This window comes from Eumetopias jubatus, unplaced genomic scaffold (genome assembly GCF_037043125.1).
Source record: "Eumetopias jubatus isolate StellerSeaLion01/CBP00866 unplaced genomic scaffold, mEumJub1_p1.0 scaffold_7, whole genome shotgun sequence".
In the NCBI taxonomy this organism is placed as follows: Eukaryota; Metazoa; Chordata; class Mammalia; order Carnivora; family Otariidae; genus Eumetopias; species Eumetopias jubatus.
Window position 1 is genome coordinate 115,962,544 of NW_028274813.1, and position 25,847 is coordinate 115,988,390.

Consider the following 25,847-nt stretch of genomic DNA (forward strand, 5'->3'; position numbering starts at 1 on the left):
CTTATTGAGTGTCTGCCATATGCCAGGCATTATTTTAGGAACTGGGAAATAGCAGTGAGCAAAATAAGCAGTCTCTCCCCTTGTGGAAGTTATATTTGTATTTGGGTGAGACTAGACTTGTATTGGTTTCTGTGGCTACTGTAACAAACTGCTGGAAACTCTGTGGCTTAAAACAACAGAAAATTATTCTTATAGTTCTAGAGGCCAGAAGTATGTTGAAATCATGGTGTTGGCAGGACCACACTCTGGGAGCAAATCTGTTCGTTTCCAGTTTTTTAGAGGCTGCCCCAACATTCCTGGGCATGTGACTGCATCACTCCAATCTCTGCCTCTGTCTTCAAATCACCTTCTTTGTGTATCTGTATCAAACCTCCCTCTGTATCCCTTTTTTATAAGGATACATGTGATGACGTTTTAAGGGACCACCTAGATAATTCAGGATAAGCACCCTCTTTTAAGATCCTTTATATCATATCTGCTGTCAGCTTCTGGGGATTAGAAAGTAAATATATGGGGCGCCTGGGTGGCTCAGTTGGTTAAGCATCTGCCTTCGGCTCAGGTCATGATCCCAGGGTCCTGGGAGACCAGGGAAAGTGCAAAATGGAAATGGAATGGAAAGTGCAAAAAGGAAGAGTAGTAAGAGATAAGACAGAGAGTAATAGACCAGACCATATAGGGCATTATGTGCCTTAGCAAGGAGATTGCTTTTCTCTTGATGAAATAGGAAACCATTGAAAGGTTTGAGTAGAAAAGTCACATCACCTGACACTCTAGCTACAGTTTTGAGCATAGGGGGATAAGTTTTGAGTGTAGGGGGAGAAGTGCGTTAACAGGCGGATCAGTTAGGAGGCTGTTTTAACCATTCAGGTAAGAGATACTGGTGGTTTGGATCACGTTATTAGCAGTAGATGTAGGGAGAAATAGTTCAGGATATATAGCTGAAGGTAAAGAAACTGGGATTTCTTGATAGATTGGACATATATATTATGAGAGAGAGTTTTTATCTGGCAGTTGGTAGGATGAAATTACCATTAGCTGAAACATTTTCGACCCCGAGTGGCACAGTTTCCAGGGAGAGATCAGGAATTCCATTTTAGGCATATTAAGTTTTGAGTTAACAGTAAACATACAAGTAGAAATGTCAGTTAAACTTGTTGGTACAGGAATGTGGAGTTCATTGGAGAAGTTTGGGCTGGAGTATAAATTTGGGAATGAGTTGCATTTCGATGGTATTTGAAGCCATGAGACTGGATGACCTCACCAAGGGAGTGAGTGTAGATAAAAAAGAGGTCGCAGGACTAAGCCCTAGACATTGTAAGATTAAAAGTTAGGGAAGAAGGAGAGAAAGAAGTCCAGAAGGAGTGTGGTAAGTAGGGCAGGAAAACTGGGACAGGGAGCATGGTGTTTTGGGATCCAAGTGAGTGTTTTAGTCGGGTATTGTAGTGGGTCAGGGAAGATGAGGACTGGGAGGAATAACTGACCTAGCCACTTAGAGGTCATAGGTGACTTAGAGCATTTTTAGTGGAGTAGTGGGCAAAACTGAGTGGAATGGATTTGAAAGAATGATCCTAAATGGTGGTTACATGACTACATTCACTTTATTTTTTTTTTTAAGATTTTATTTATTTATTTGTCAGAGAGAGAGCACAAGCAGGAGAGCAGCAGGCAGAGGGAGAAGCAGACTCCCCGCTGAGCAGGGAGCCCGATGCGGGACTCGATCCCGGGACTCCAGGATCATGACCTGAGCTGAAGGCAGTCGCTTAACCGACTGAGCCACCCAGGCATCCCTTTTTTTGTTGTTGTTAAGATTTTATTTATTTATTCATGAGAGACAGAGAGAGAGGGAGAAGCAAAGGGAGAAGCAGGCTCCCAAGGAGCAGGGAGCCCGATGTGGGACTCGATCCCGGGACCCCGGGATCATGACCTGAGCCGAAGGCAGACGCTTTAACCGACTGAGCCACCCAGGCGCCCAACATTCACTTTATGATGAACCATTGAGCAGTACATTTGTGATTTGCATGTGTTTTGTACGTGTGTTATGTTTTAATAAAGTTTTTAGAAAAAGATTCGGAGGCCTGGAATTGGAATCAAAGAATACAGACAACTCTTTAGAGAGATTTTGCTATATGGGAAAGCAGAGAAATGAACAGTATTTAGGGGGGAATGGGGCCAACAGAGGGGCATTTTAAAGAGGGGACAAATAATAGCATGCTTCTATGCTGATGGGAATGCTCCAGTTGAGAGGGAAAAATTAATCATGCAGGAGAGGGAGGGGAGAGTTGCTGGAGTAATGTCCTTAAGTTGGCAAAAAAGAATATGGACACAGCTGTAGGTTGATGGGTATATGTTAGTTGGAACATGTGGAAATTCGCTCGTGATGACTTCAATTTCTTAAGTGAAATAGGAAGCAAGGTCATCAGCTGAGAGTGAGGATGTTAAAGAGTATTGGACATTTGACAAGAGAAGAAAAGATATGAAATTTTAATTTAGGAAACAGAATTAAGGCCTATTTATTTAAAGGTGTTTTTCTCCAGTTATGCTGAACTACAGGGGGACAGGTATGGAAAAGGTAGAGAGGTTGTTTAGTCTGTTAACTGGAGATGGAGATTTTTTTCTAGTTGAGTGTGATGATGAAGGCAAGGAGATTGAAGGCATATGCAGTGAAGTGATTAGAGTCATTGATCATAGAATTTAAGCCAGGTAAAGAGGAGACAACATAGTGGGAGAGAGGGTCAGCGAGTAGAAATGTAGATCCCAGTGAGGTCAGAGGATTGTTGGAGCTGGGTGTGAAGGGAGTCAGCTGGAAAAAGTAAGGTCACAGAGGGACATTGGAAATTGAGATTGTAAAGGGATATTGGTAATGGAAAGGTTGGGCATATGACCATGGGTGTGGCTGAGGACACAGATGATTGGAGAAGAGTTTAAGGAACCAAGAGACCAGGTGTTGAGACCTCTGAGAATTAAGACTAGTGTTGGAGAAAGTGGCAATGGCCCAGAAGCTAAAAATCATTGAGAAATGAAGGGGATTGGACTCATGGTTCATAATAGCCGACACAGCAATGAATGGGTGACATGATCTGACGACGTGAGATTCAAAGCTGAAGGCTTTTAAGGAGGAAGGAGGGAGAACTTTCTGAAGGTGTCAATGAAGAGTCCGAACCTCCAGGCCCAGTGGTATGAAGATGGTGGCAGAGCAACATCTGCTCTAGGGAACTGCAGGGGAGTCGTTGTCCTCAGGGAGCATCTAGACAAATGGGAAGATGGGTGTAGATTAGGGAGCATGAGAGCATTATGGAGATTAGTGTGTGAATTATGAAGGATAACCTTTGAGTCTGGGCCTTGTGGTGACTGAAGTAAATAAAGGGCAGTATGTGACCAATCCTCACTGACTCGGGTAGTGTTGAGACTGTCTGCCTTAGGAGGTAGTAGGAGTACTGTCTGTGGCTTCCTCTTGTCCTCTCTAGATGAAGATGAAGAGGACCTGAGACTCATTCTTGAGCCCCGCTGAGAGGGGTGACCTTACTCCAAGTACAGGGCTCTTTGTTGACTCCTGCTGAAGGAGGATAAAAGGCTACTTCTCATTTTTTTTTAGATAGGTTAAAATTTATCTTGTGTTATGTGTAACTTGTGTTTATCTGATCACAGGAGATAATGATATCATAGTACCTTCAAAAGTTGTGAAGTTATTGCATAAGGGAGCGTTATATAATGGTATCCCAAACAGATGATAATATACGTTTTATGAATGCCTAGAGGCCTTTTTGATAAAGCAAGCAGAGGACTTCAGCCAAATTTAAAATTTTAAATCCTTGGGTATAAATAGAAGGCATTTTTTGAAGTTTTGTGTATAAAGTGCACTAGTACTTCATTTTAGAATTGTTGATCAGTGATAAGGCGATTTTTTTCTAAAACAAGGCCTTTATAAAATAAATTTGTAATTGTACTTATCAGTATCTTTTTATACTGTTTTTAGTGAATATCCCAACCAGCTGATGAATAGCACTTAAAAAAAAATGACAAATATGTTTTCCTCTTTAGTTGGTGCTTCTCGTGCCGCTGTTGACGCTGGCTTTGTTCCCAATGACATGCAAGTTGGACAGACAGGAAAAATCGTAGCACCAGTGAGTATTGCGATAAAATATGCTGTGTAAAATTCTCTGGGGATAAAAAGTTTGTGTGTGTGTATATATGTATATTTGTTGAATAACCATCTCAGATACTTTTCAGTGTATCTAAGCAGTTAGCCATTACAGTGGTGAACATGTCCTCAGAAGGTCTGTGGATTTCTTGGTCTCAGTTAAAACGCTTAGCAGTTCTTAAATCCAGCATTGTCTTTCAGATGTTTTTTTTTAAAGTTTTTATTTAAATTCTAATGTCTTGGGGTGCGTGTCCGACTCTTGATTTCAGCTCAGGTCATGATCTCAGGGTTGTGAGTTCGAGCCCCATGTTGGGCTCTGCGCTGGGCCCAGAGTCTGCTTGGGATTCTCTCTCTCCCTCTCTCTCTGTTATTCCCCACCCTCTCTCTCCCTCTCTTAAAAAAAAAAAAAAATCCAGTGTCTTTTGGATTTTTTTAAAGCAGTGGAACACTGTCAAATTCACATAAAATCTTTAAAAAAAATTCACATCACAACACCAAATATAAAATTGGTGAAAATAACATTTTATTAGTAAATGGATTTTATAAGTTCACATTAACATTTATTTACCATAAAGCCTATTATTAATAAAAACTGTATTAATGAACACAGAATCTTGAAATCAGGAGCTGTGAATAATAGTTGTCTCATCCTGACCACCTACTTTATCTCTCTTATTTTGTCTAGCTGCATGAAATTCAGAAAATTCTGATCCATATAGATAAGTGATACTAGAATATTCTTCAGTTAAACCTGTCCAAAACTTAGAAAATAAATACTTTGGTTTCAAAGTTCAGTCACTAACCATATCTAATGATTGTGCATATTACATGAGTAGACATCTTCAGGCTTGAATTTACAAAAGATCAGACCCACAACGTTTCTGATTGATAATACTTCTACGAGAAATTCAGAATGCACTGAGGTGGCAGACAAACCTTTATTTAGTTTGACCAAAAGGCAGCACTTGTTAAGTAGAACATCTGAATGATGGAATGACCAGTGGCATCCTTATCTGTATTGAAAATAAATGTTATACAGTCAGCTTTCTTCAACATTGCCATTGTGAATATAGAATTATTTAAAACTTTTTATAAGGAATTTAAATATATTGAACACTTTAAAGACTTTCTTTAACATAAATCATATAATCCCCAGAGATTTTGATCCATTAACTGTGAGTTAGGCCTAGTCATATATATGTGTATATATTTGTGTGTGTGTGCGCACGTGCGCATTTAGGCTTTAAAACTTAAAGCAATCTAGGGGTGCCTGGGTGGCTTGGTTGTTTAAACACCTGGCTCTTGGTTTTGGCGCAGGTCATGATCTCAGGGTAGTGAGATCGAGCACCTTGTTGGGCTTCGCCCTGAGCATGGAGCCTTCTTAAGATTCTCTCCCTCTCCCTCTGCCCTTCCCGTCTGCTCATGTGTGCCTGAGTGCTCTTTCTCTCTCCTAAAAAAACCCTTAAAAAACCTTTTTGAAGCAGTCTCAAGTGTACAGAAAACTCGTGAGTACAGACCAAAAACCTTTATTTTTGTGGACCGTTTGAAAGTAAGTTGCTGAGATGGTACTCCGTCATCCGCAGATAAGTTATGTAGAACATTCTCCTATATAACCACCATACAACTTTTAAAATCAGGACATTACAATTGATACATTAATTCCATCTTATCATCAGATCCCATTCAGGTTTCGCCTATTGTCCAGTAATGTCCTTTATAGCAAGAGGCTTTAGCTCAGAATCACATGATGCATATGGTTGTTATATATCCTTCCATCTTAAACAGTTCTTGTCTTACCTTGACTTTCATGACCTTGGCACTTCTGAAGATTATAGGATAGCTATTTTGAAGAGTAGAATGTCCCTCAAATTAGGTTTGCCTTGTTTCCTCACAATTCAATTTAGGTTATATATCTTTGACAGGATTATCACAAAAGTGGTATTTCATCCTATCAGGTGGTACACAATTTCATTTTGTCTTACTACTAATGATTTTCACTTTGATCTTTTCATTAAGGTGATATCTGTGAAAATTCTCTGCTATAAAGTTACTTTTCCCTTTGTAATTAATAAATGTTTTATGAGGAGGTACTTTGAAATGATGTGAACATTCCAATTGTCCTTAGGCTTTCAATTCATATATTTATTTATATCAGTATGGACTTCTGATTCCCATTTTACTGAGTGGGTGAAAATCTGTCATCATTATTATTGTTGTACAAATTGTCCCACATTTGGCCAGTGAGAACCTCTTAAAGGTGGATTCTGTGTCTTTTTTGATGTGTTCCCATTTTTCTCTCCCTTTCTTACTTTCTAACAGAACAATATGTTCCAGGCTCATTTTGTACTTTTCTTATCCCAGCCCTGGAATCCGTCTTTTCTCTAAAGAGCCCTGGTTCCTTTTAGTGAAGAATAGTATTTAGCAGCCAACAGCTGGATGTTAGCTGCTTTCATTGCTGTTGGGATGCTGTTATTCCCAGAACCTCTCAGTGAAAAAAGCTCGGGAATGTGCATAGCTATGTGTATATGTAGGCACATACACACACGTTTACATCTGTATTTCTGTATTTCTGTATCAGTCTCTATTCCATATATTGAAAACCATAGTTACTTTGATACTGCCAATTCCAGTCCAATACCACAGGATCAATTCTGGTTCTCCCCCTTCCCTGTTTGTAATGCCCTTCTTCTACAGTGAAAAACCTGGACTCTGCCCTGCACAAATGCCGTCCCTCCTTGCCCCACTCAGGTTCTGACACCCTGCACCCAACAGTCCTTTCATATAGATACCCTCCCCACTTTGCTTGGACTCTGATACTCCTGTCTGGATCATTTCTTCCCAAAGTTTACATTCCCACCAACTATGTATTTGGGTTCCAGTTGCTCCTCATTTTTACCAGTATTTGGTGTTTTAGCTGTTGAATAGTCAATGTGTAGTGGTACCTTATTGTGGTTTCAATTTTCATTTGCCTGATAGCTAATGATGATGAACATTGCTGTGTTTTGAGGATTCACATGTCTTCCTTATGAAGTGTGTTTAATTCTTTGGCCCTTTTTTATTGCTTGTCTTTTTGTTATTGAAATGTCACCATTATGTATATGTTATATATATAATTACTTATGCAGTTATGTAGTTATAATATGTGAGCTTCTTATCAGATATGTTTTACAAATATTTCTCCCAAGGTGTGGCTTGCCTGTTTATTTTCTTAATGGTATCAAGTTGAGGAACTTCCCTTCTGTTCCCATTTTGTTGAGTTATTACCATGAATGGTTGTTGAATTTTGTCAAATGTTTTTCTACATTTATTAAAATGATCATGTTTTTTTCCTCCTTTATTTTGTTAATAATGATGAATTACATTGTTCAATTTTTGAATGTTAAAGCACTTTGAGTTACTGTGATAAACCCTACTTGATCATGATATCTTTTAATATACTGTTGGTTTTGATTGACTGGTACTGTGCTAAGGATTTTGGGGTCTGTCTTTTTTTTTTTTTTTGGGGGGGGTCTGTCTTGATCAAAATCTAACTTTCTTTTTAAAGAATATATTTGTCTAATTTTGGTATCAGCATTATGCTGACTTCATAAAATGAGTTGAAAGGTGTTCCTTACTGCTCTATTTTCTGAAAGGTTTGTGTAAGATTGATATATTTGTTTTGTTTTGTGTTTTGTCTTAAATGTGATAGAATTCACCAATGATGCCATTTTGGCCTGGAGTTTTCTTTGGTGGAGTATTTGACAACTAACTCAGGTTCTTTAATGGTTTTAGGGCTATTCAGATTTTCGATTTTATTTTGAGCCTGTTTGGCTAAGTGATCTATTTCAATGAATTGGTCCAATTCTTCTAAGTCAAATGTATTGGATAAAGGTGTTTATAATACTGCCCTATTTTCATTGTCTATAAGGTCTGGAGTGATAGCTCCTCTTTAATTTCTGCAATTGGTAATTTGTGTCTTCCTTTTTTGTTCACTTTCTCTTCATCAGTCTAGTGAAGAGTTTATAAAAAATTTTTAAAAATCTTGGTGATACAACTTTTTTAGAATGACAGACTTATTGAGATATAATTCTGTACCATACAATTCATCCAATTAAACGTTTAATTCAGTGGCTTTTAGTATATTCACAGAGTTATACAACCATCACCTCAGTTAGTTTTAGAACATTGTCATTGCCCCCAGAAGACACATACCTGTTTTTTTCCCCAACTCCTCCAGGCCAAGGCAATTAACATTCTACTTTCTGTCTATATAGATTTGCCTGTTCTGGACATTTCATATTAATATTTTGTAATAATTGATTATATAATAGGTGATCTTTTGTGTTTTTTTCATTTAGCATAATGTTTTCAAGGTTTATCCATGTCATACTACTACTTTTTATTGCTAATAGTATTCCATTATGTGGGTATACCACATTTTATTTATCCATTCATAATTTGATGGACATTTGGGTTGTTTTCACTTTTTGGCTATTACGAATAATGCAGATATGAACATTCATTTACAAGTTTTTGCGTGGACATATATTTTAATTTTTCTTGTATATATGCCTAGGAGTGGATTTGCTAGATCATATGGTAACTCTGTGTTTAACCTTTTGAGGATCTGCCAAATTGTTTTCCATAGCAGCTACACCAACAGTGAGCCAAATTTTAGCTTTGTTTTCATTGTTTCTCTAATTACTTCAGGTTTACCTTGCTCATAAGGCAGAACTTCATTAATTTTGTATTGTTTATTTTTAAAAAATTTTTTGAAGTTCACTTATTTAAGTAATCTCTGCACCCAACGTGGGGCTTAAACTCATGACCCCGAGATCAAGAGTTGCATGCTCTTCTGACTGAGCCAGTCAAGCTGTATTATTTATTTTTAAAAGTAAATATTAAAGGTATAAATTTCTGTCTAAGCACTGCTTTAGCTGCATCACACAAATTTTGATATATTTTTATCATTTATTTAAAAATACTTTCTAATTTATAAAATTAGAAATGTTTAATTTCTAAATATTTGTGTTTTTTTTCCTAGAGAGCTTTCTATTACTGATTTCTAATTTAATTTTGGAGAATATCTCTGTAATAGTTCAATCTTAAAATTTTGGGGGACTCATGGTGTGATAAATGCCCTATCTTGATGAACTTGAAAAGAATGTAATGTGCCATTAGACACTGCAGGAAAAAACATTAGTGAACTTGAAGATATGGTAGCAGATCTCCAAAATGACACACAAAGAGAAAATAAGAAAATAAAAACAGAAAAAAAAATGGATGGAGCATTGTTGAGCTTTGGGACAACTTTAGCAGGCCTAATATATGTATAGTTGGAATAGGCAAACTTTTTGGAGAAATAATGACCAGAAAATTTTTAAATTTGATGAAACCTATAAACATACAGATCTCAGAAGCTCAACAAGCCCCAAGAACAGTAAACGTGACAGAAACTACCAGGCACATCATAAAGTGTTTAAAGAATGATAAAAAGACATTCTTAAAAGCAGTCAGAAAAATAGGAGTTAAACGCTCCAGTCAAAAAGCAGAAACTGTCAGAATGTATAAAAAGCAAGACCTCATCTATGTGCCACCTATAAGAAATGCATTTTAAATATAAAAAACATATACACTGAAGGGGAAGGGAAAGAAAAAGATACACCAGGGTGCCTGGGTGGCTCAGTCGGTTAAGCGTCCAACTCTTGATTTCAGCTCAGGGCATGATTTCAGGGTTGTGAGATCAAGCCCTGTGTCTGGGCTCTGGGCTCCATGCTCAGCAGGGAGTCTCCTTGAAATTCTTTCTCTCTCCCTCTGCCCCTCCCTGTGTGCACCTGCTTTCTCTGTCTCTCTCAAATAAATAAATAAATCTTTATCACTGACCTCTACCTCTGAAACCAATAATACATTATATGTTAATTAATTGAATTTAAATAAATCTTTGGGGGAAAAAAGAAACATGTACCATACAAGCAGTAAGCATAAGAAATTAAGAAATCTGAATGTCTTTATTAATATCAGAGAAAGTAGACTTTAAGACAATGACTACTACCAAAGATAAAGAGAGACATTACATAATAATAAAAGGATTAATTTATCAGGAAGACAGAACAATCATGATTGTAGAAGTGCCCAACAACATAAGTTTCAAAAGACTTTAAGCAAAAACTGAGAGAACTAAAGTTAGAAATAGACAAATTCATACTCATAGTTGGAGATTTTAACACTTTCTCCTAGTAATTGATAAAATAAATAGACCAAGAAATTCAGTAAGAACATAAAAGATCTAGACCAGGGGTCAACAAACTTTATCTGTAAAGAGTAGTACAGCAAATATTTTTTGTTCTATGGGCCATCGAATGTACAGCTATAGACAAATAAATGAATGAATGAGCATGGCTCTATTCCAGTAAAACTTTGTATATAGAAACGGGCAGCAGTCTAGATTTGGCCTGTTGAACATTTATGGACAGTGTGCCACCTGTACTTTACCCTGGAACTCCAGTTACACATATTTTAAGTGTATATTTAAATAATTTCTTTTGGTCTGTCATCAAGATCACTGACTCTTCCATAATTTCAAATTTGCTGTTAAAACCATCTAGGGAGGGGCGCCTGGGTGGCTCAGTCATTAAGTGTCTGCCTTCAGCTCAGGTCATGATCCCAGGGTCCTGGGATCGAGCCCTGCATCAGGCTCCCTGCTCAGCGGGAAGCCTGTTTCTCCCTCTCCCACTCCCCCTGCTGTGTTCCCTCTCTTGCTGTGTCTCTGTCAAATAAATGAATAAAATCTTAAAAAAAAAAAGCCATCTAGGGAATTTCTTATTTCAGATTTTCTTCAGTTCTAGATTTGCATTTGGTTCTTTTTATAATTTTAATTTCTCTGTTGACATTTCTTATTTGTGCAGTCATTGCAGTTAACTTTTCCTTTATATTCTTGATCATACTTACAATAACTGCTTTAAAATCCTTGTGTACTAATTCCAAAATCTGAGTTATTTTAAGGTTGATCTCCTTTGATTGTATTTTCACATTTTCCTGTTTCATTATATGTGTAGTATAGTGCTTCTCAAATTTTTTGTCTTAGGATTCCCTCTCAAGATTGAGGGCTGTCAAAGAGCTTTTGTTTATGTGGGTCATATCTGTTAATACTTACTGTATTAGAAATTCAAACTGAGAAAAATTTTAAATATTTTTAAATATTTACTTGAAAATAATAAAACTATTTTTCTTAATATAAATATCATTTTGATGAAAGTAACTTTTCTAAAAGAAAAATGATTTTTAATGGGAATAGTTGCATTGCTTTACATTTTTGGCTTCATAGCTTAATAGAAAATTACTAGATTCTTATTTCTGCTTCCACTGTTTTCTTGTATTAGTTTGATTAAAATACATGAAGAAAATCTACCATCACACATATATATAGTTGGGAAGAAGGTATTTTAATAGCCTCTTCAGAAAATTTTGGATATCTTTCTTTTACTTTTACATTATACCAAAATTTGACAAGTAGTAATCTCTTTTTTTTTAAAGATTTATTTATTTAAGAGAGAGAGAGACAGAGCAAGCAGGAGGAGGGGCAGAGGGAGAGGGAGACAAGCAGACTACCCGCTGAGCGGGGAGCCCAATGCGGGGCTTGATCCCAGGGCGCTGAGATCATGACCTGAGCCAAAGTCAAGAGTCGGATGCGCAACTGACTGAGCCACGCAGATGCCCCAACAAGTAGTAATTTCTTAAAGGTTATTTACAATGTGGAATGTGAAACCATATCATTGACCTTTTCATACTTTTATATTAAAATCCATTGGTCTATTGTGCAAGACTGTTGAATCACAGTTCTGTACTTCTGAAACAAATAACGCAACATATTTTAAGAAAAAAGAAAAAGAAGAAGATAACAGGAGAGGAAGAAAAAGGGAGTATGTCAGAGGGGGAGACGAACCATGAGAGATGATGGACTCTGAAAAACAAACTGAGGGTTCTAGAGGGGAGGGGGGTAGGGGGATGGGTTAGCCTGGTGATGGGTATTGAGGAGGGCACGTTCTGCATGGAGCACTGGGTGTTATGAACAAACAATGAATCATGGAACACTGCACCAAAAACTAATGATGTAATATATGGTGATTAACATAACAATAAAAAAATTAAAAAAAAAATCCATTGGTCTATATTGCACTTTGAATGGATCTTTTACCATCTTGTACATCATGCATTGTTCATTTAGAAAATAAAGACATATCTTGTTTTATTGTGCTTCTCTTGCACTTCACATATATTCTGATGTTTTTTTTTTAAATAAATTAATGGTTTTTGGCAGCCCTGCATTTAGCAAGTCTATTAGCGCTATTTTTCAATAGCATTTGCTCACTTTGTGTCTCTGTGTCTCTGTGTACATCTTGGTAATTCTTACAGTAGTTTCAAGTTTTGCATTATTATTTTATTTGTTATGGTGATCTGTGATCAGAGATCTTTGATGTTACTATTATAATTGGGGGCACCATGAACCTCACCCATATAATACAATTAATTTAATCAATGAATGTTGTATGTGTTCTGACTTTCACTGACTGGGTGTTCCCCAATCTATCTCCCTCTCCTCAAGTCTCCCTGTTTTCTGAGACACAACAATATTGAAATCAGGCCAATTAATAACCCCTCAATGGCTTCCTCAGTGTTCAAGTGAAAGGAAAAATTGCGTATCTCTCACTTTAAATCAAAAGCTAGAAATGATTAAGCTACGTGAAGAAGGCACGTTGAAAGCTGAGACAGGGCATAAGCTAGGCCTTTTGTGCCCAACAGTTAGACAAGTTTTGAATGCAGAGAGGTTCCTAGGAAAGTAAAAGAGCTACTTCAGTAAACAGATGAATAAGAAAGTGAAACAACCTATTGCTGTTATGGAGAAAATTTCAGTGGTCTGGATAGAAGATCAAACCAGCCACAACATTCCTTTAAGTCGTTTACTCCAGAGCAATTCTCTTCAGAGCAAATCCCTTCAATTTTGTGAAGCCTGAGAGGTGAAGAATCAGCAGAAGAAAAGTTTGAAGCCAGCAGAGGTTGGTTTATGAAGTTTAAGGAAGGAAGCCGTCTCACAAGGTGAAGCAGCAAGTACTGATATAGAAGCTGCAGCAGGTTATCTAGAAGATCTAGCTAAAATAATTAGTGAAAGTGGCTACACTAAACAGATTTTCAAAATAGACAAAACTGTCTTTTTTTGAAAGAAGATGCCATCTAGGACTTCCATAGCTAGAGAGGAAAAATCCATGCCTGGCTTTAAAGCTTGTTATGGGCTGATGCAGATAGTGACTTTAGGTTGAAGCCAGTGCTCATTTACCACTCTGAAAATCCTAGGGCCCTTAAAAATTATGCAAAATCTATTCCTCCTGTGCTCTAGAAATGGAACAAGAAAGCCTGGATGATAGCACATTTATTTACAATATGGTTTACTGACTATTTTAAGCCTAATGTGGAGACCTCAGAAAAAAATGATTTCTTTCAAAATATTACTGTTTATCAACAATGCACCTGGTCACCCAAGAGTTCTGATGGAGATGTATAAGATGAATGTTGTTTTCATGCATGCTAACACAAGCATCCATTCTGTAGCCCATGGATCAAGGAGTCAATGTTTGACTTTCAAGTCTTATTGTTTAAGAAATACATTCTGTAAGGTTCTAAGTGCCATAGATAGTGATTCTTTTGATGGATCTGGGGAAAGTAAATTGAAAGCCTTCCAGAAAGGAGTCACCATTCTAGATGCCATTAAGAACATTCATGATTCATGGAAGAGGTGAAAATACCAACATTAATGGGATTTTGGAGGAAGTGGATTCCAACCCTCATGGAGGACTTTTGCGGGGTTCAAGACTTGAGTAGCGGAAGTAACTGCAGATGTGGTGGAAGTAGCAAGAGAACTAGAATTAGAAGTGGAGCCTGAAAATGGGACTTAATTGTGACAATCTCATGATAGAACTTTAATGGATGAGGAGTTGTTTCTTATGGGTGAGCCAAGGTGATTTCTTGAGATGGAAACTGCTCTTGGTGAAGATGGTGTGAAGATTGTTGACAACAGAGGATTTAGAATATGACATAGAGTTAGTGATAACGAATTTTGATAGAAGTTGTACTGTGGATAAAATCAGAAAGCATCACATGCTACAGAGAAATTATAGAGAAAAATGTGACAAAACTGTGCTGTTGTCTTATTTTAAGAAATAAGACACCCCAGCCTTCAGCAACCACCACCCTGATCAGTCAGCAGCCATCAACATGAAGCAAGACCCTCCACTAGCAGTAAGATTATAACTTGTGAAAAGCTCACATGGTGGTTAGCATTTTTTAGCAATAAAGTACTTTTAAATAAAGGTATGTACATTATTTTGTTAGACATAGTGTCATTGTGCACTTAATAGACTAGTATAGGGTGAACATGTACTGGGAAACCAAAAAATTAATTTGACATGCTTTACTGTGATATTTGCTTGATTATGGTGGTCTGGAACTGAACCCACAATATTCCCAAAGTATGCTGTAAAGGTTCACTGAGTTTTGCAGATCTCCCAAATGCTGACAAATGTTGTCAGTATCAAAAAGTCAGGTTCATTAATATCACCGCTCATCTCATTAGAAGAGTCTTTAAAGCTCATGCTTATGGATATAAGTTTTTTAGAATTCTAATTACCACTTAAAAGCTCAAATTTTGTCATTGGCAACAAAACTTTTAAGTAGTTTTCTCAGAATTGATAAGCTCATTTCATTCATTTTCAATAAAATGTCTGCTAAAACATCAAATATCTGCCACTTGTTCTTTGAAGTAAAAATGTTGTTCCATAAAAAAAGTGGCTGGTTCAGCTTGTAACTCAAACCATCACCAAGTGATTTTCCTCATGACAATTGTGCTTTGATACACAGTGGAAGTACCTTGTATACTTCACAGTTTATAATACAGAATACTAAAAAGTGTGTACTCAAAGGTCAAGGTTTAATAAAACTAATAATTTAGTCAGGAACAATCTTAAGTGAAACCAGCTTTTTATTTTTCAGGTTTTTTTTAAACTGGGTATGTGGCCTTGAAGAATGCTGTGACAACTAGTTCAGTTTGGTGCGGCTGTCTGGACTAATGCAGACAATAGTTTTACCCACTCTTGTTTTTCTGCATCATCAGTGCAAAGTCAGTACAGTTTTTCCAGGATAAATAATGAGATTCAAAAAAGTTATTTAACCCTGAGTACTTATTTGAGCACCATTCTTGTTGCCAAGCATTCACATAAAGGAATTCTTAAATGATTAGTTGGTATTGATTCTGGACAAATACAACTAAAACACAAAACAAAGCTGCAACTCCAAACTGTCTTCTCTTTTAATACTAGCCAGGCAGCTGAGAAGCCACCTTGCACATCTGTAATGCAGGGGTCCCCAGGGTTTTAAGCAGAGAACGTATGTCGAATTGGTGGTTCTCTCTCTGGAGTTGTTTCCTTCCTTTCTAGCTAACGTGGCAGCCACAAATTTGTTTGTGTGTTTCCTGAACTAGTAAGACTGCAGGTTTCTATCCAAAGCGACTGCTTTCTGATTGGCTTTTATCCCCTGTGGGAAATCTGCAAATGCCCCAAGGGAGAAAGTAGTGGTATAAGGTAGACTCATCTTGTTGTGCTTCCCTCCTCTACAGAACTCGGCCTTCTTAAATGCTACCTGTCTTGGTTGATCTCCAGAGTATTTAAATAGTTGCTGTCTATATTTTAACAAGGTTTCATAGTTTTTCTCTGCAGGAAGGTTTAGTCTGATATAAGCAGTTCCCTCAGGGCCATGTGCAGGAGTCCTAAGGCCCAGAGTCAAATGCATTACTTCATATGTGCTCTGATGAGTACAGAATTAGATTATTATCTTCCTAAATAATATTTTAATTAATGCTACTTAATATTGCATTAGGTTTTTGGCAGGCATATCCCACTGTTGGCATGTATTACACTTGTGGACATCCAAACTCTCAGTCTTCTCCTTCACCCATATTTTATTGTCTGTTAAACCATGTCTCCATTGTCTAATAATAATGAAGTGTTCTTTGTGTTTAAAGCTGAACACTGTCGTTACTAAATTTGGGTTTTTGTTCTCCACCATTGAAGCCTCATGAATCTTTTAAAGCTTGATTTTTTTCTATTCACATTCCTCTCAACTTTACATTCTTTGAAGATCCTATGTTCTGTTTTGTTGCCATCCAGTAATAGCTGTGAGAAGCATCGCTGTGGTTCTCTCTGTTGAAAACAGTAAGAAGTTCCCTATTCAAGTAAGGGGACACAAAGGCAAATTTTGTTATCCTCACAGAACACTTATTACTGATTGTTTGAGAAAATGGGAAAATATATATTAACCCAAAAGATGCCATGAATTTAGTTATACTTTTAAATACATTTTTATCATTCATAGCAGTTTACACATGCATATGGAAGATGATTGAACATATATAGAGAGAACAATTCCTGGTGCATCTATGGATTCATGTTCCTTGCAAGAATTCAGACCTAGTGATGGGGAACCACTAATCTAACAGCTTACTGTTGCAACAAATTCTTACGTATTACTCTTCATTTTTTAATTAACTTTTTATTTGGAAATAATTTCAAACTTAAGAAAAAGTTGAAAATTAAAAATAGTACAGTGTCTGTGTGTATACACATATTTTTTTATACACACATATTTTTTATACACGCAGATTTTTTTTTTCCTAAACATATGACACTAACAGCATGACCCCTAGATACTTTAGTGTGTATTTCGTTTATTAATTAATTTATTTGAGAGAGAGAGCAAGCACAAGTTGGGGGAGAGGGAGAGGGAGAATCTCAAGCAGACTCTCCGCTGAGCGCGGAACCCAACATGGGGCTCGGTCTCATAACACATGAGATCATGACCTGAGCTGAAATCATGAATCAGACGCTTAACCGACTGAGCCACCCAGGTGCCCCTTTAGTGTGTATTTCCTAAGAACAGAAATATTCTCTTACACAACCAAAGTACGCTTACATCCTCTATTTGGATTTTGTCAATTTAAATTCTAATTTGTCTTCCGTATTCTAATGGGATATTCCAGTTTTATCATTTAGTTTCATAGTGCTCATTATGGTATTGTCCCATCTCCATACAGAATCCAGTTTAGGGTCAGGTATTGCGTTTAGTTGTCATAGCTCTTTAATCTTTAGTCTCATGGTTGTAGTAAGGAGTAACTCTCACTTCTTATTTAACCTCAGTCTTAGGCCTTCTGTACGTTTCTTAGGGTTCCTACTCCTGTTCCCCAGCCTCCTACCTGTAGTAGCCAAACTGCCTTTTGTCTCTTCATGGGAGGTGCTGGGTGACAGTTTGGTCTTGAGAAAACTCAGATGGAAGATAAACAAAGGTTGGAGATAAGTTAAAACTAGGAGAGAGGTTTTTAAAGAAAACAAATTCTGTATCATTCTATCCATTTGCCAGATTTAGTCTGCAAATTTGGCACTAGGTTTTCTAGAAGCCAGTTCATATTGGGAAACAAGATCGGTGTCCTGATTTATAGTGTCCCTAAGGTAAAAACAAACTAATTGCACATGGGAAGCATAATTTGGCCTGATAGCAAGATCAGAGAGAGAGATTTATCCCTTGAGCCCTTATAAAGAGGACACTATTGATTAACATCCTCAACAATGTCTTTACTATAAATAGGACAGTGGTTTCATAAGGATGTTGTTTTGTTGTTGTTGTTTTTATAATGTCCCTCAGTGTCAGCCAGTTGCTTAACATTTAAGTGCATTTCCATAAGGGCCCACAATTATTTGGTTTGGGGCTTGCTGCTCTGACTTTTCCAGGATAAAATTTCAGAGTAGTAGTGACTTAGTTGTAGAACCCTTCAGGTGAAATCTTGTCAGGAAGCCCTATGGATAATAGGAAAAGTGGAGTTGCAGTGGAGGGGTGTAACCTAGAGCATTGCCAACATGGCTCTTTCCCTTCTCATTTTTCTCAAAGAGTCTCTATGGCCCCTCTGCAGAATGATTAGAGCCCTGAGTACATTTTTAAAAACCACTTGTCCAGGAAAAACTGGTGGATTGCATAGCCTCAGTTTTCCACAAATAGATCTTCTGAACTGAATTTTGCTTTTGTCCTCTGTTAGTATATATCAACATTATCTTAAATTGTACCAATTTTAGAAACTCCTTATTTAGTACTATTTCCCTATTCTCAGGCGCTGCTATTTCCTTCTACTTCATAAGTCAACTTACGGTTCTCTCCATAAAAGCAAAACAATACAACCTAACCTATATACATCAAAGAAAGAGGTGAGCCTTTTATAATTTAATGCTCATCTCTCTACCTGTGTCCTTGGATCCCATTACTTCCTACCTCCTTTGGGACAGTATTCCATTATTTACCCCTGTGTTCTGGGTTCAGAACCTCTCCCTCTCTCCTGCTCCTTTTTTCATAATCTTAAAAAGGAAAATTCTTTGTCTACCCAGCAGTCTCTTTTCTCTACTAGCTAGCTTCCTTTTCATCTCTCTTGGTAGGCTAAGCTTGAAAAAGTAGCTTACATTTGCTAAATCCATTTTGCTTCCCATTCTTTTCTATTTATTTAAAAATATATATGTATATAAAGAATATATATACAAAATACATATTTTATATAAGTATATATAAAGAATATAAAGAATACAGTATACACCTTTGTTTTTACTACCAAATTTAAGAAACAGTATTATAATACAGTTGAAAGCCCCTATGTACTTTCTTTAATACACATCCTTCCTTTCCCTCAAAAGTAATCATTACCTAAATTTGTTGATGATTTCAATACATTTCACTTTTACCGTATATCTACAGTTCCCTAAACAGTATATTGCTGAACTTTTCAACTTGAGTACCGTGAGTGATTTACAAGTGTGCTGAGATATTGATCCTCTCAGCCTTTGGAACAGGAGACATTATGACTAGACTTGTTCATGTAGCCCCGGGTACCACACACATGCTGCCATTGTCTCTGTGCCATGATATAAAAAAATTGGGAAACACTGATAGGTAACATTGTTTTGTATACACTTTGTTTTGTTTTTGTTTTTTTGTATACATTTTTATAACTTTATAGCAACAGCATACTGTGTGTTCTTTATGTTTTTTAGTCAGTCCTATGTTTGTGAGATTCATCCATTTTAATTCAGGTAGCAGTTTTTCATTTGTGTTTCATTAATGTATGGTATCCTATTACAGAAATATGTCACACATCACCCATTTTCCTAATAATGGATGCTTTATTTACGTAGTCTGTAATTCCTGCTGTTACAAATAATGTTACTGGAAGATTCTTATATCTCCCTGTATGTTAGTGTTTCAGGAAGTATGCCTGAGAGTGAAACTGCTCAATTATAGGAAATGTTCAGCTTTCCCGATGTTGATGAAGGGTCAACCAAAGTAGCTATACTTACCAGCAGTTTATAAAACTTACCTTTACTCCCATCCTCTTTGAACTTTGGTATTTTTGGTTTTTTAAAGTTTTGCTGTTCTGGAGATAGATGGTGGTTCTGGAGATAGCAGTGATGGTTGCATGACAAGGTGAATATACTTAATGCCACAGAACTGCACTTAACAGTGATTAAAATGGTAAATTTTATGTAATGTATATTTGCCACAGTTTTTTAAAAAAAGCTTTGCTAGTCTGATGGGCATGAAATCTCACTGTGTTTTATTTATTTTATCTGTTTTATTTGTTGTTATTAGGCATCTTTATATTCTAAATGGGTTTTGTTTTACTTTTTTTTTAAAGATTTTATTTATTTGTCAGAGCGCGAACACGCATTCACAAGCAGGGGGAGTGGCAGGCAGAGGAAGAAGCAGGCTCCCCACCGAGCAGGGAGCCTGATCCCAGGATCCTGGGATCATGACCTGAGCCGAAGGTAGATGCTTAACCGACTGAGCCACCCAGGCGTCCTGAATGTCTGTTAATGATTTATTCCCTCTGAATTTCCTGTTCATATCTTTTTGCCCATTTTTCTATTGAATTTTTTTTTTCTTACTGGTTCTTGGAAGTTTTTAATTAAACGTTTTAGGTACTAATCTTTTGTTGATTATATGTGTTGCATAAATTTTCTCTCAGTTTTTAGCCAGCTTTTCCTTTTTTAAAAAATTATGTCTTTTGATAAACAGAGCTTTTAATTTTAATGTGGTTGAACTTATTTTTTTCCTTTTTAATATCTACAGTGTGTTGTTTAAGGAATCTTTCCTAAGACAGGGTCATAATGATATTCACCTGTATTTTTTTCTAAAAGTTTTATTTTTCAAGATTTTATTTATTTTTGAGAGAGTGAGCATGAGTGGGGCAGGTGGTGGGGGGCACAGCGGGAGAAGCAGATTCCCTGCTGAGCAGGGAGCCCGATGCAGGACTTGATCCCAGGACCCTGGAATCATGACCTGAGCCAAAGGCAGACCCTTAACTGACTGAGCCACCTAGGCACCACTCTTTTCCCTAAAACTTGTGAAGTTTGCTTTGCACATTTTGGTTTTTAATCTACTTGATTTGGTTTTTATGTTTGGTGTGAAGGAGGTATTCAGTTTTATCCTCCTATAACTAATCTTTGATTACACATTCTCTTTCTCCTCCCCTGGTCTCTAGAGTCACCTCGTACGTGTGTTTCTATACATGCACAAGTCTGTTGCTGGGCTCTCTGTTTTGTCCTATCAGTCAGTTTATCGTTGTATCAGCACTACACCTAAAGCTGTAATAATAACATTACCTAGTTGGGCAATTCCCCTCTCCTCTGTTCTTCTCCAGAATTGTCTTAGCTGTTCTTGGCTCTCTGTGAATCATTGTCCAAAGACTGCAGTTAAGCAACAAGATGAAAAAAATCTCAAAATAGATACCTCCTTGTGTTCTCGTTACTTGTGGTTATACAGCGTGAGCATGAGATATGATCCTGTCAGTTAAATAGCCGAGACACAACTGCTGAGTGGACACAGCAGTCTCTCTGAGATTCATAACCACTTTAAATGTGCTCTCATGCAAATTCATTATAGTTTTTAAAAAAAATTTATTTGATTAGTGACTTCTGGATTTGAAAAGTACAAGTTGTAAATACTCAGAAGCAAAAATTCCTCCAAGTGAGGAACTGTGGATGCATAGATTAATTTCGGGAGAGTGGATATCTTTGCAATATTTAGTCTTCTATACAACATGATTTTATTTCTTCTATTTATTTAGGTAGTTTTATAATTTCTTTATAAATGTAGATAGTTAAATAGGAATGCAATTTATGTTTATATATTGCTTTTATTAATTTATCTGTAGTTGGATGTTGTACATACATAGTCATGTCTTCTGGGAATAATGAAATTTTGTTTCATCCTTTTGTTTAGTTTTTTTTTCTTACTATGTCAGCTGTGCCTCCCTGGATGTTGTTAATGGAAGTGGTGATGATAAACATCCTGTCCCTTACTTTCCAGTAATTTCTAATAGTTTTCACCACTAGATATGATGTTTGCTATCTCTTTTTAGTAGATACCTTTTATGAGATTAAAGAAGTTTTCTATAATAGTGTCATATAACAGTTGCTTGCTTGTGTAACTTAACTTTCACTTCTGTGTACCACAGTTTTTTCAACTATATCATGGTGATAATAGTCTCTACCTCATGGGAAATTGTGAAGATTGAATAAGTATATGTAAAACACTTAAAACCATACCTGGCATATAGTATAAGTACTATGTGTTAGCTGTTTTTACAGTTACAAATCCTTGTTTGCTGAGAGATTTTTTTGTTTTGAAATCGTGAACAGGTATTGCAGTCTTATTCTATAACTCATATTTGACAGTCTCATTGGATTTTGTTAGGACATTAATTAGCTCAGTTGAGCTCAGTGGAGTGACATGTTTATGCTATGACTAGAATTTAATTCGAATGACTTTGTAAGCCTTGGCATATATAATGGTAGTTCCCGTTTTACATTTTTCTCTGGATTGCCTTTTAGAAGCTCTGTTTGTGACTTAACCTTCTTATGCATCCAAACATAAGCATACTGCAGTGATTAAAGAATCTGTTACCTACTGCCAGGGAAATGTGTTTTTACGCTTAGTGCAACTTCTTAGTGGAAGTAGATTACTTTGTCTATATTTTGGTATTTTACTAACAGATCAGTGGTCTGTTTATAACTCCGAGCGTAGATGAACAGTTACTAGGTGAACAAGCAGTTTGGGGGAATTTACCAATACAAGAAATTTTGTTTTGGGGGTTCTCTTTTGAAAATTCACTAATGTTGAAAAGTCTGTGTAGGAACAAACTTGATAGAGTTATTTGTATACAGCTGGGACTGACTTTATGGACTGCTTTTCTGACTTGCTAAAAAGCTAAAGATTGACAAGCCCTTTCATACTGCATTATCCAGCTTGGCTTTTAACTCCACGAGAACTGTGTTCACAAATTGATGCTCTATTCCTTTGGGGTTGGTATAGAAGCATTAAATTGTACTAAAATATTCATATGTGAGTGCATTTAGCTGAAAGCAATTGATGTTCTATTCCTAAGAGGGCCAAGAGAACTGCTGTATGGACCTGCAGTCCAGAAGACACCCTAAGCATGCTTCTTAAAGGTAATTACGTGGCCTGGATGATCAGAGTCCTGACGGTGAAGTTTAAAATGACGAAGGAGAAGTTGTAGAATTTATAAACTGAGATTAGGCTGTATAACTTGTTCTGTTGTGCAGTAGTTAAAAACCTTTTTGCTAAGAATTAGTTCTGATTGTATCTTTGCATTCAAATTATAGTTTTGATTTCTTAGCTAATTTTTATTAGACTGATTTCTTTAAACATTTATTCCAGAGGACCAGTATTCGTGAAGTTTTCTATTCATTTCCATTTTATATATAAGGTTGAAATTTTTAAGTTTTGGAGAGTCTTGAATTTTTCCATATATAGCTGTTTAAAAGCATGCCACTGTTATGTTAAATTGACATGTCGTATAGGCAGTCCATCTAATTTCACAGCTGGCATGAAAATCAGTAAGAGTAGACAGCAGATCTTTGTCTTAGCTACCTTTGTGTGGTAACTGGAAAGGAATAAAACTACTCTAAATTTCTATTCTTATTGTATTTTGGTTCTTTTACATAAATGCTAGTTTATTGTCTCATATATAGCTTCAGATGTGATAAACATGCACATGAATGTCAGAGAACATGAGACACTGTGATAGAAGGAAATGTTTATTTAATGGATAATTGATCATTTAGCCTATGTACTTCAGTCCTTTTGTTCACTTTAGGGCCAAAGATATGAATACTTAAAATCTGGTACAAAAGAATATTTGAACAACTTAGTCTAATTATTTTTTATATATATAATTAATATATAATGTTATATATTAATATTAACTAAACTTAGTCTGAAAAGGAATTTGGGAAATGGTATGGTGTTTGGGACAAAAGCGTGTATTCCATTTCCTTAAAGTGAGATTACTTAGAGGGTCTCTAGGTTGGATGAATAGTAAATTTATTATTTTCTTTTTTTTTTTTAAGATTTTATTTATTTATTTGACAGAGAGATAGCAAGAGCAGGAACACAAGCAGGGGGAGTGGGAGAGGGAGAAGTGGGCTTCCCGCTGAGTGGGGAGCCCAACACGGGGCTCGATCCCAGGACCCTGGGATTATGACCTGAGCCAAAGGCAGATGCTTAACGACTGAGCCACCCAGGCACCCCAATTTATTATTTTCTTATAGGCACTTTCCTTTTCCACATTATTAGCACCACTAAAATTCTTATAACTTTAGAAAGTACTAAAAGGAGTCTGTGTAACTTGGACTGAACTTCATAACTCTGATTGCCTTTTTTTTTTTTAAGTAAACTTTTGAGAACAGTTTTGGCTTTACAGAAAATTTGCAAAGATACTCCAAAGAATTTCTATAAATCCTGTACTTGGTTTCCCCTATTATTGTTGTTATTTTTTTAATGTTATGTGAACTGTTTATTTTTGATAATTGTCAAAACCATAAGATTCTAGAACTTAAGTTTTTTGAAGGTGGAGAATTGTGTGAAGGCTTCTGTCAAGGTGATAACTTTCTTTTTAAAGATTTTTTTTTTATTTTTTGACGGAGAGAGAGAGAGCGAGAGAGGGAACACAAGCAGGGGGAGTGGGAGAGGGAGAAGCAGGCTTCCTGTGGAGCAAGGAGCCCAAAGTGGGGCTCGATCCCAGGACCCTTTGATCATGACCCAGGCTGAAGGCAGACACTTAATGACTGAGCCACCCAGGCGCCCTAAGGTGATAACTTTCTAATGACTTTTTTATTGTGGTAAAATCTAATAAAATTTGCCATTTTAACCATTTTTGAGTGTACAGTTCAGTGGCAGTAATTACATTAACAGTGTTATGCAACCATCACCATCTACGTCCAAAATTTTTCATCACCCCAGGGCACCTGGGTGGCTCAGTTGGTTAGGTGACTGCCTTTGGCTTGGGTCATGATGCCGGGGTCCTGGGATCGAGTCCCACATCCGGCTCCCCCTGCTCTGCGGGGAGCCTGCTTCTCTGAACTCTGCCTCTTCCTGCCATTCCCCCTGCTTGTGCTCTCTCTCTCTCTCTCTGTCAAATAAATAAATAAAATCTTAAAAAAAAACACAGAATTTTTCATCACCCCAAACTGAAACCCTATACCCATTAATTAGTAACTCTCCGTTCTCTCGCACCCCAGTCCCTGCTAATCTCTCATCTACTCTGTCTCTGTGGGTTTTGCTTCTGCTAGGTATTTCATAAAAGTGGAATCATTACAGTATTTGTCCTTTTGTGAGTGTCGTGTTTTAGTTATCATGTTTTCAGATTTCATTTATGTTATAGCATGCATTAGAACTTCATTCCTTTTTAAGACTGAAAAATATTCCATTAATATTCCATGAACATTATGTTTATCCATTTATCTAAGACTGAAAAATATTCCATTAATATTCCATGAACATTTTGTTTATCCATTTATCTGCAGGTGATATTTGGGTTGTTTTGTTTTCACCTTTTGGCTATTGTGAATAATGCTGCCATGAACATTCACATACAAGTATATGTTTGAGTCTGTTTTCAGTTCTTTTGGGTTTATATCTAAGAGTAGGATGGCTGGGTCATATGGTAATTGTGTTTAGGTTTTTGAGGAATGGCCAAACTGCTTTCCTCTGGTTACTTTGTAGCTCTCATGAGGTCCTTGGCATAGAAGTTATCTTAAGAATTTTAGAGTAAAGATCAAGAAATGCTATGCAGAAGCAATGGCCTAACTCTTCTTAGTAATTTTAGGAAAGAGACAGCTTGGTGAGGGAAAGAATACTGCTTGGAAGTTAGGTCCTAGTTCCATCTCTTATTTTGTGGGGCCTCAATTTTTTCATTGATAAAATAAAGCAATTACATAGATAATCTCAGAGGTGCCTTACTACAAAATTCTACATAGGTATATATAATTCTAACTGATTTTGATCAATTAAAAAACCTTGCTGACAAAAAATTTGATAATCAAACTTTTTATTTGACCTGCTAAAATATGAAGCTTTGTAAATAGACTGATTCTATATCTAAGTGTTTTGGTGGTATATTCCCAAATATTTCAATGTAAATTAATCATCTGAATAATTTTAGCGAAGTATATAATAAGAAACTTGGCTTTCTGTTATTCCAAGTATGCTTGAGGAATATTTTCCCACAGTGAAAAGTCTGAATTAGCACAGAAGTGAATTAGGCAAATGCTGCACATTTAATTGCAAAATAGCT

General features: G+C 36.6%; 1 protein-coding gene across 1 annotated transcript in view; it reads left to right on the forward strand.

The window, feature by feature from the left end:
- The window catches only part of ETFA (electron transfer flavoprotein subunit alpha), an 88,968-nt gene that overhangs the window by 41,420 nt on the left and 21,701 nt on the right, over positions 1–25,847 (forward strand). The window contains exon 9 of the mRNA XM_028092677.2: positions 4,039–4,121. Coding sequence (XP_027948478.1) covers positions 4,039–4,121 — 83 coding nt within the window. The remainder of the gene's footprint in view (positions 1–4,038; positions 4,122–25,847) is intronic.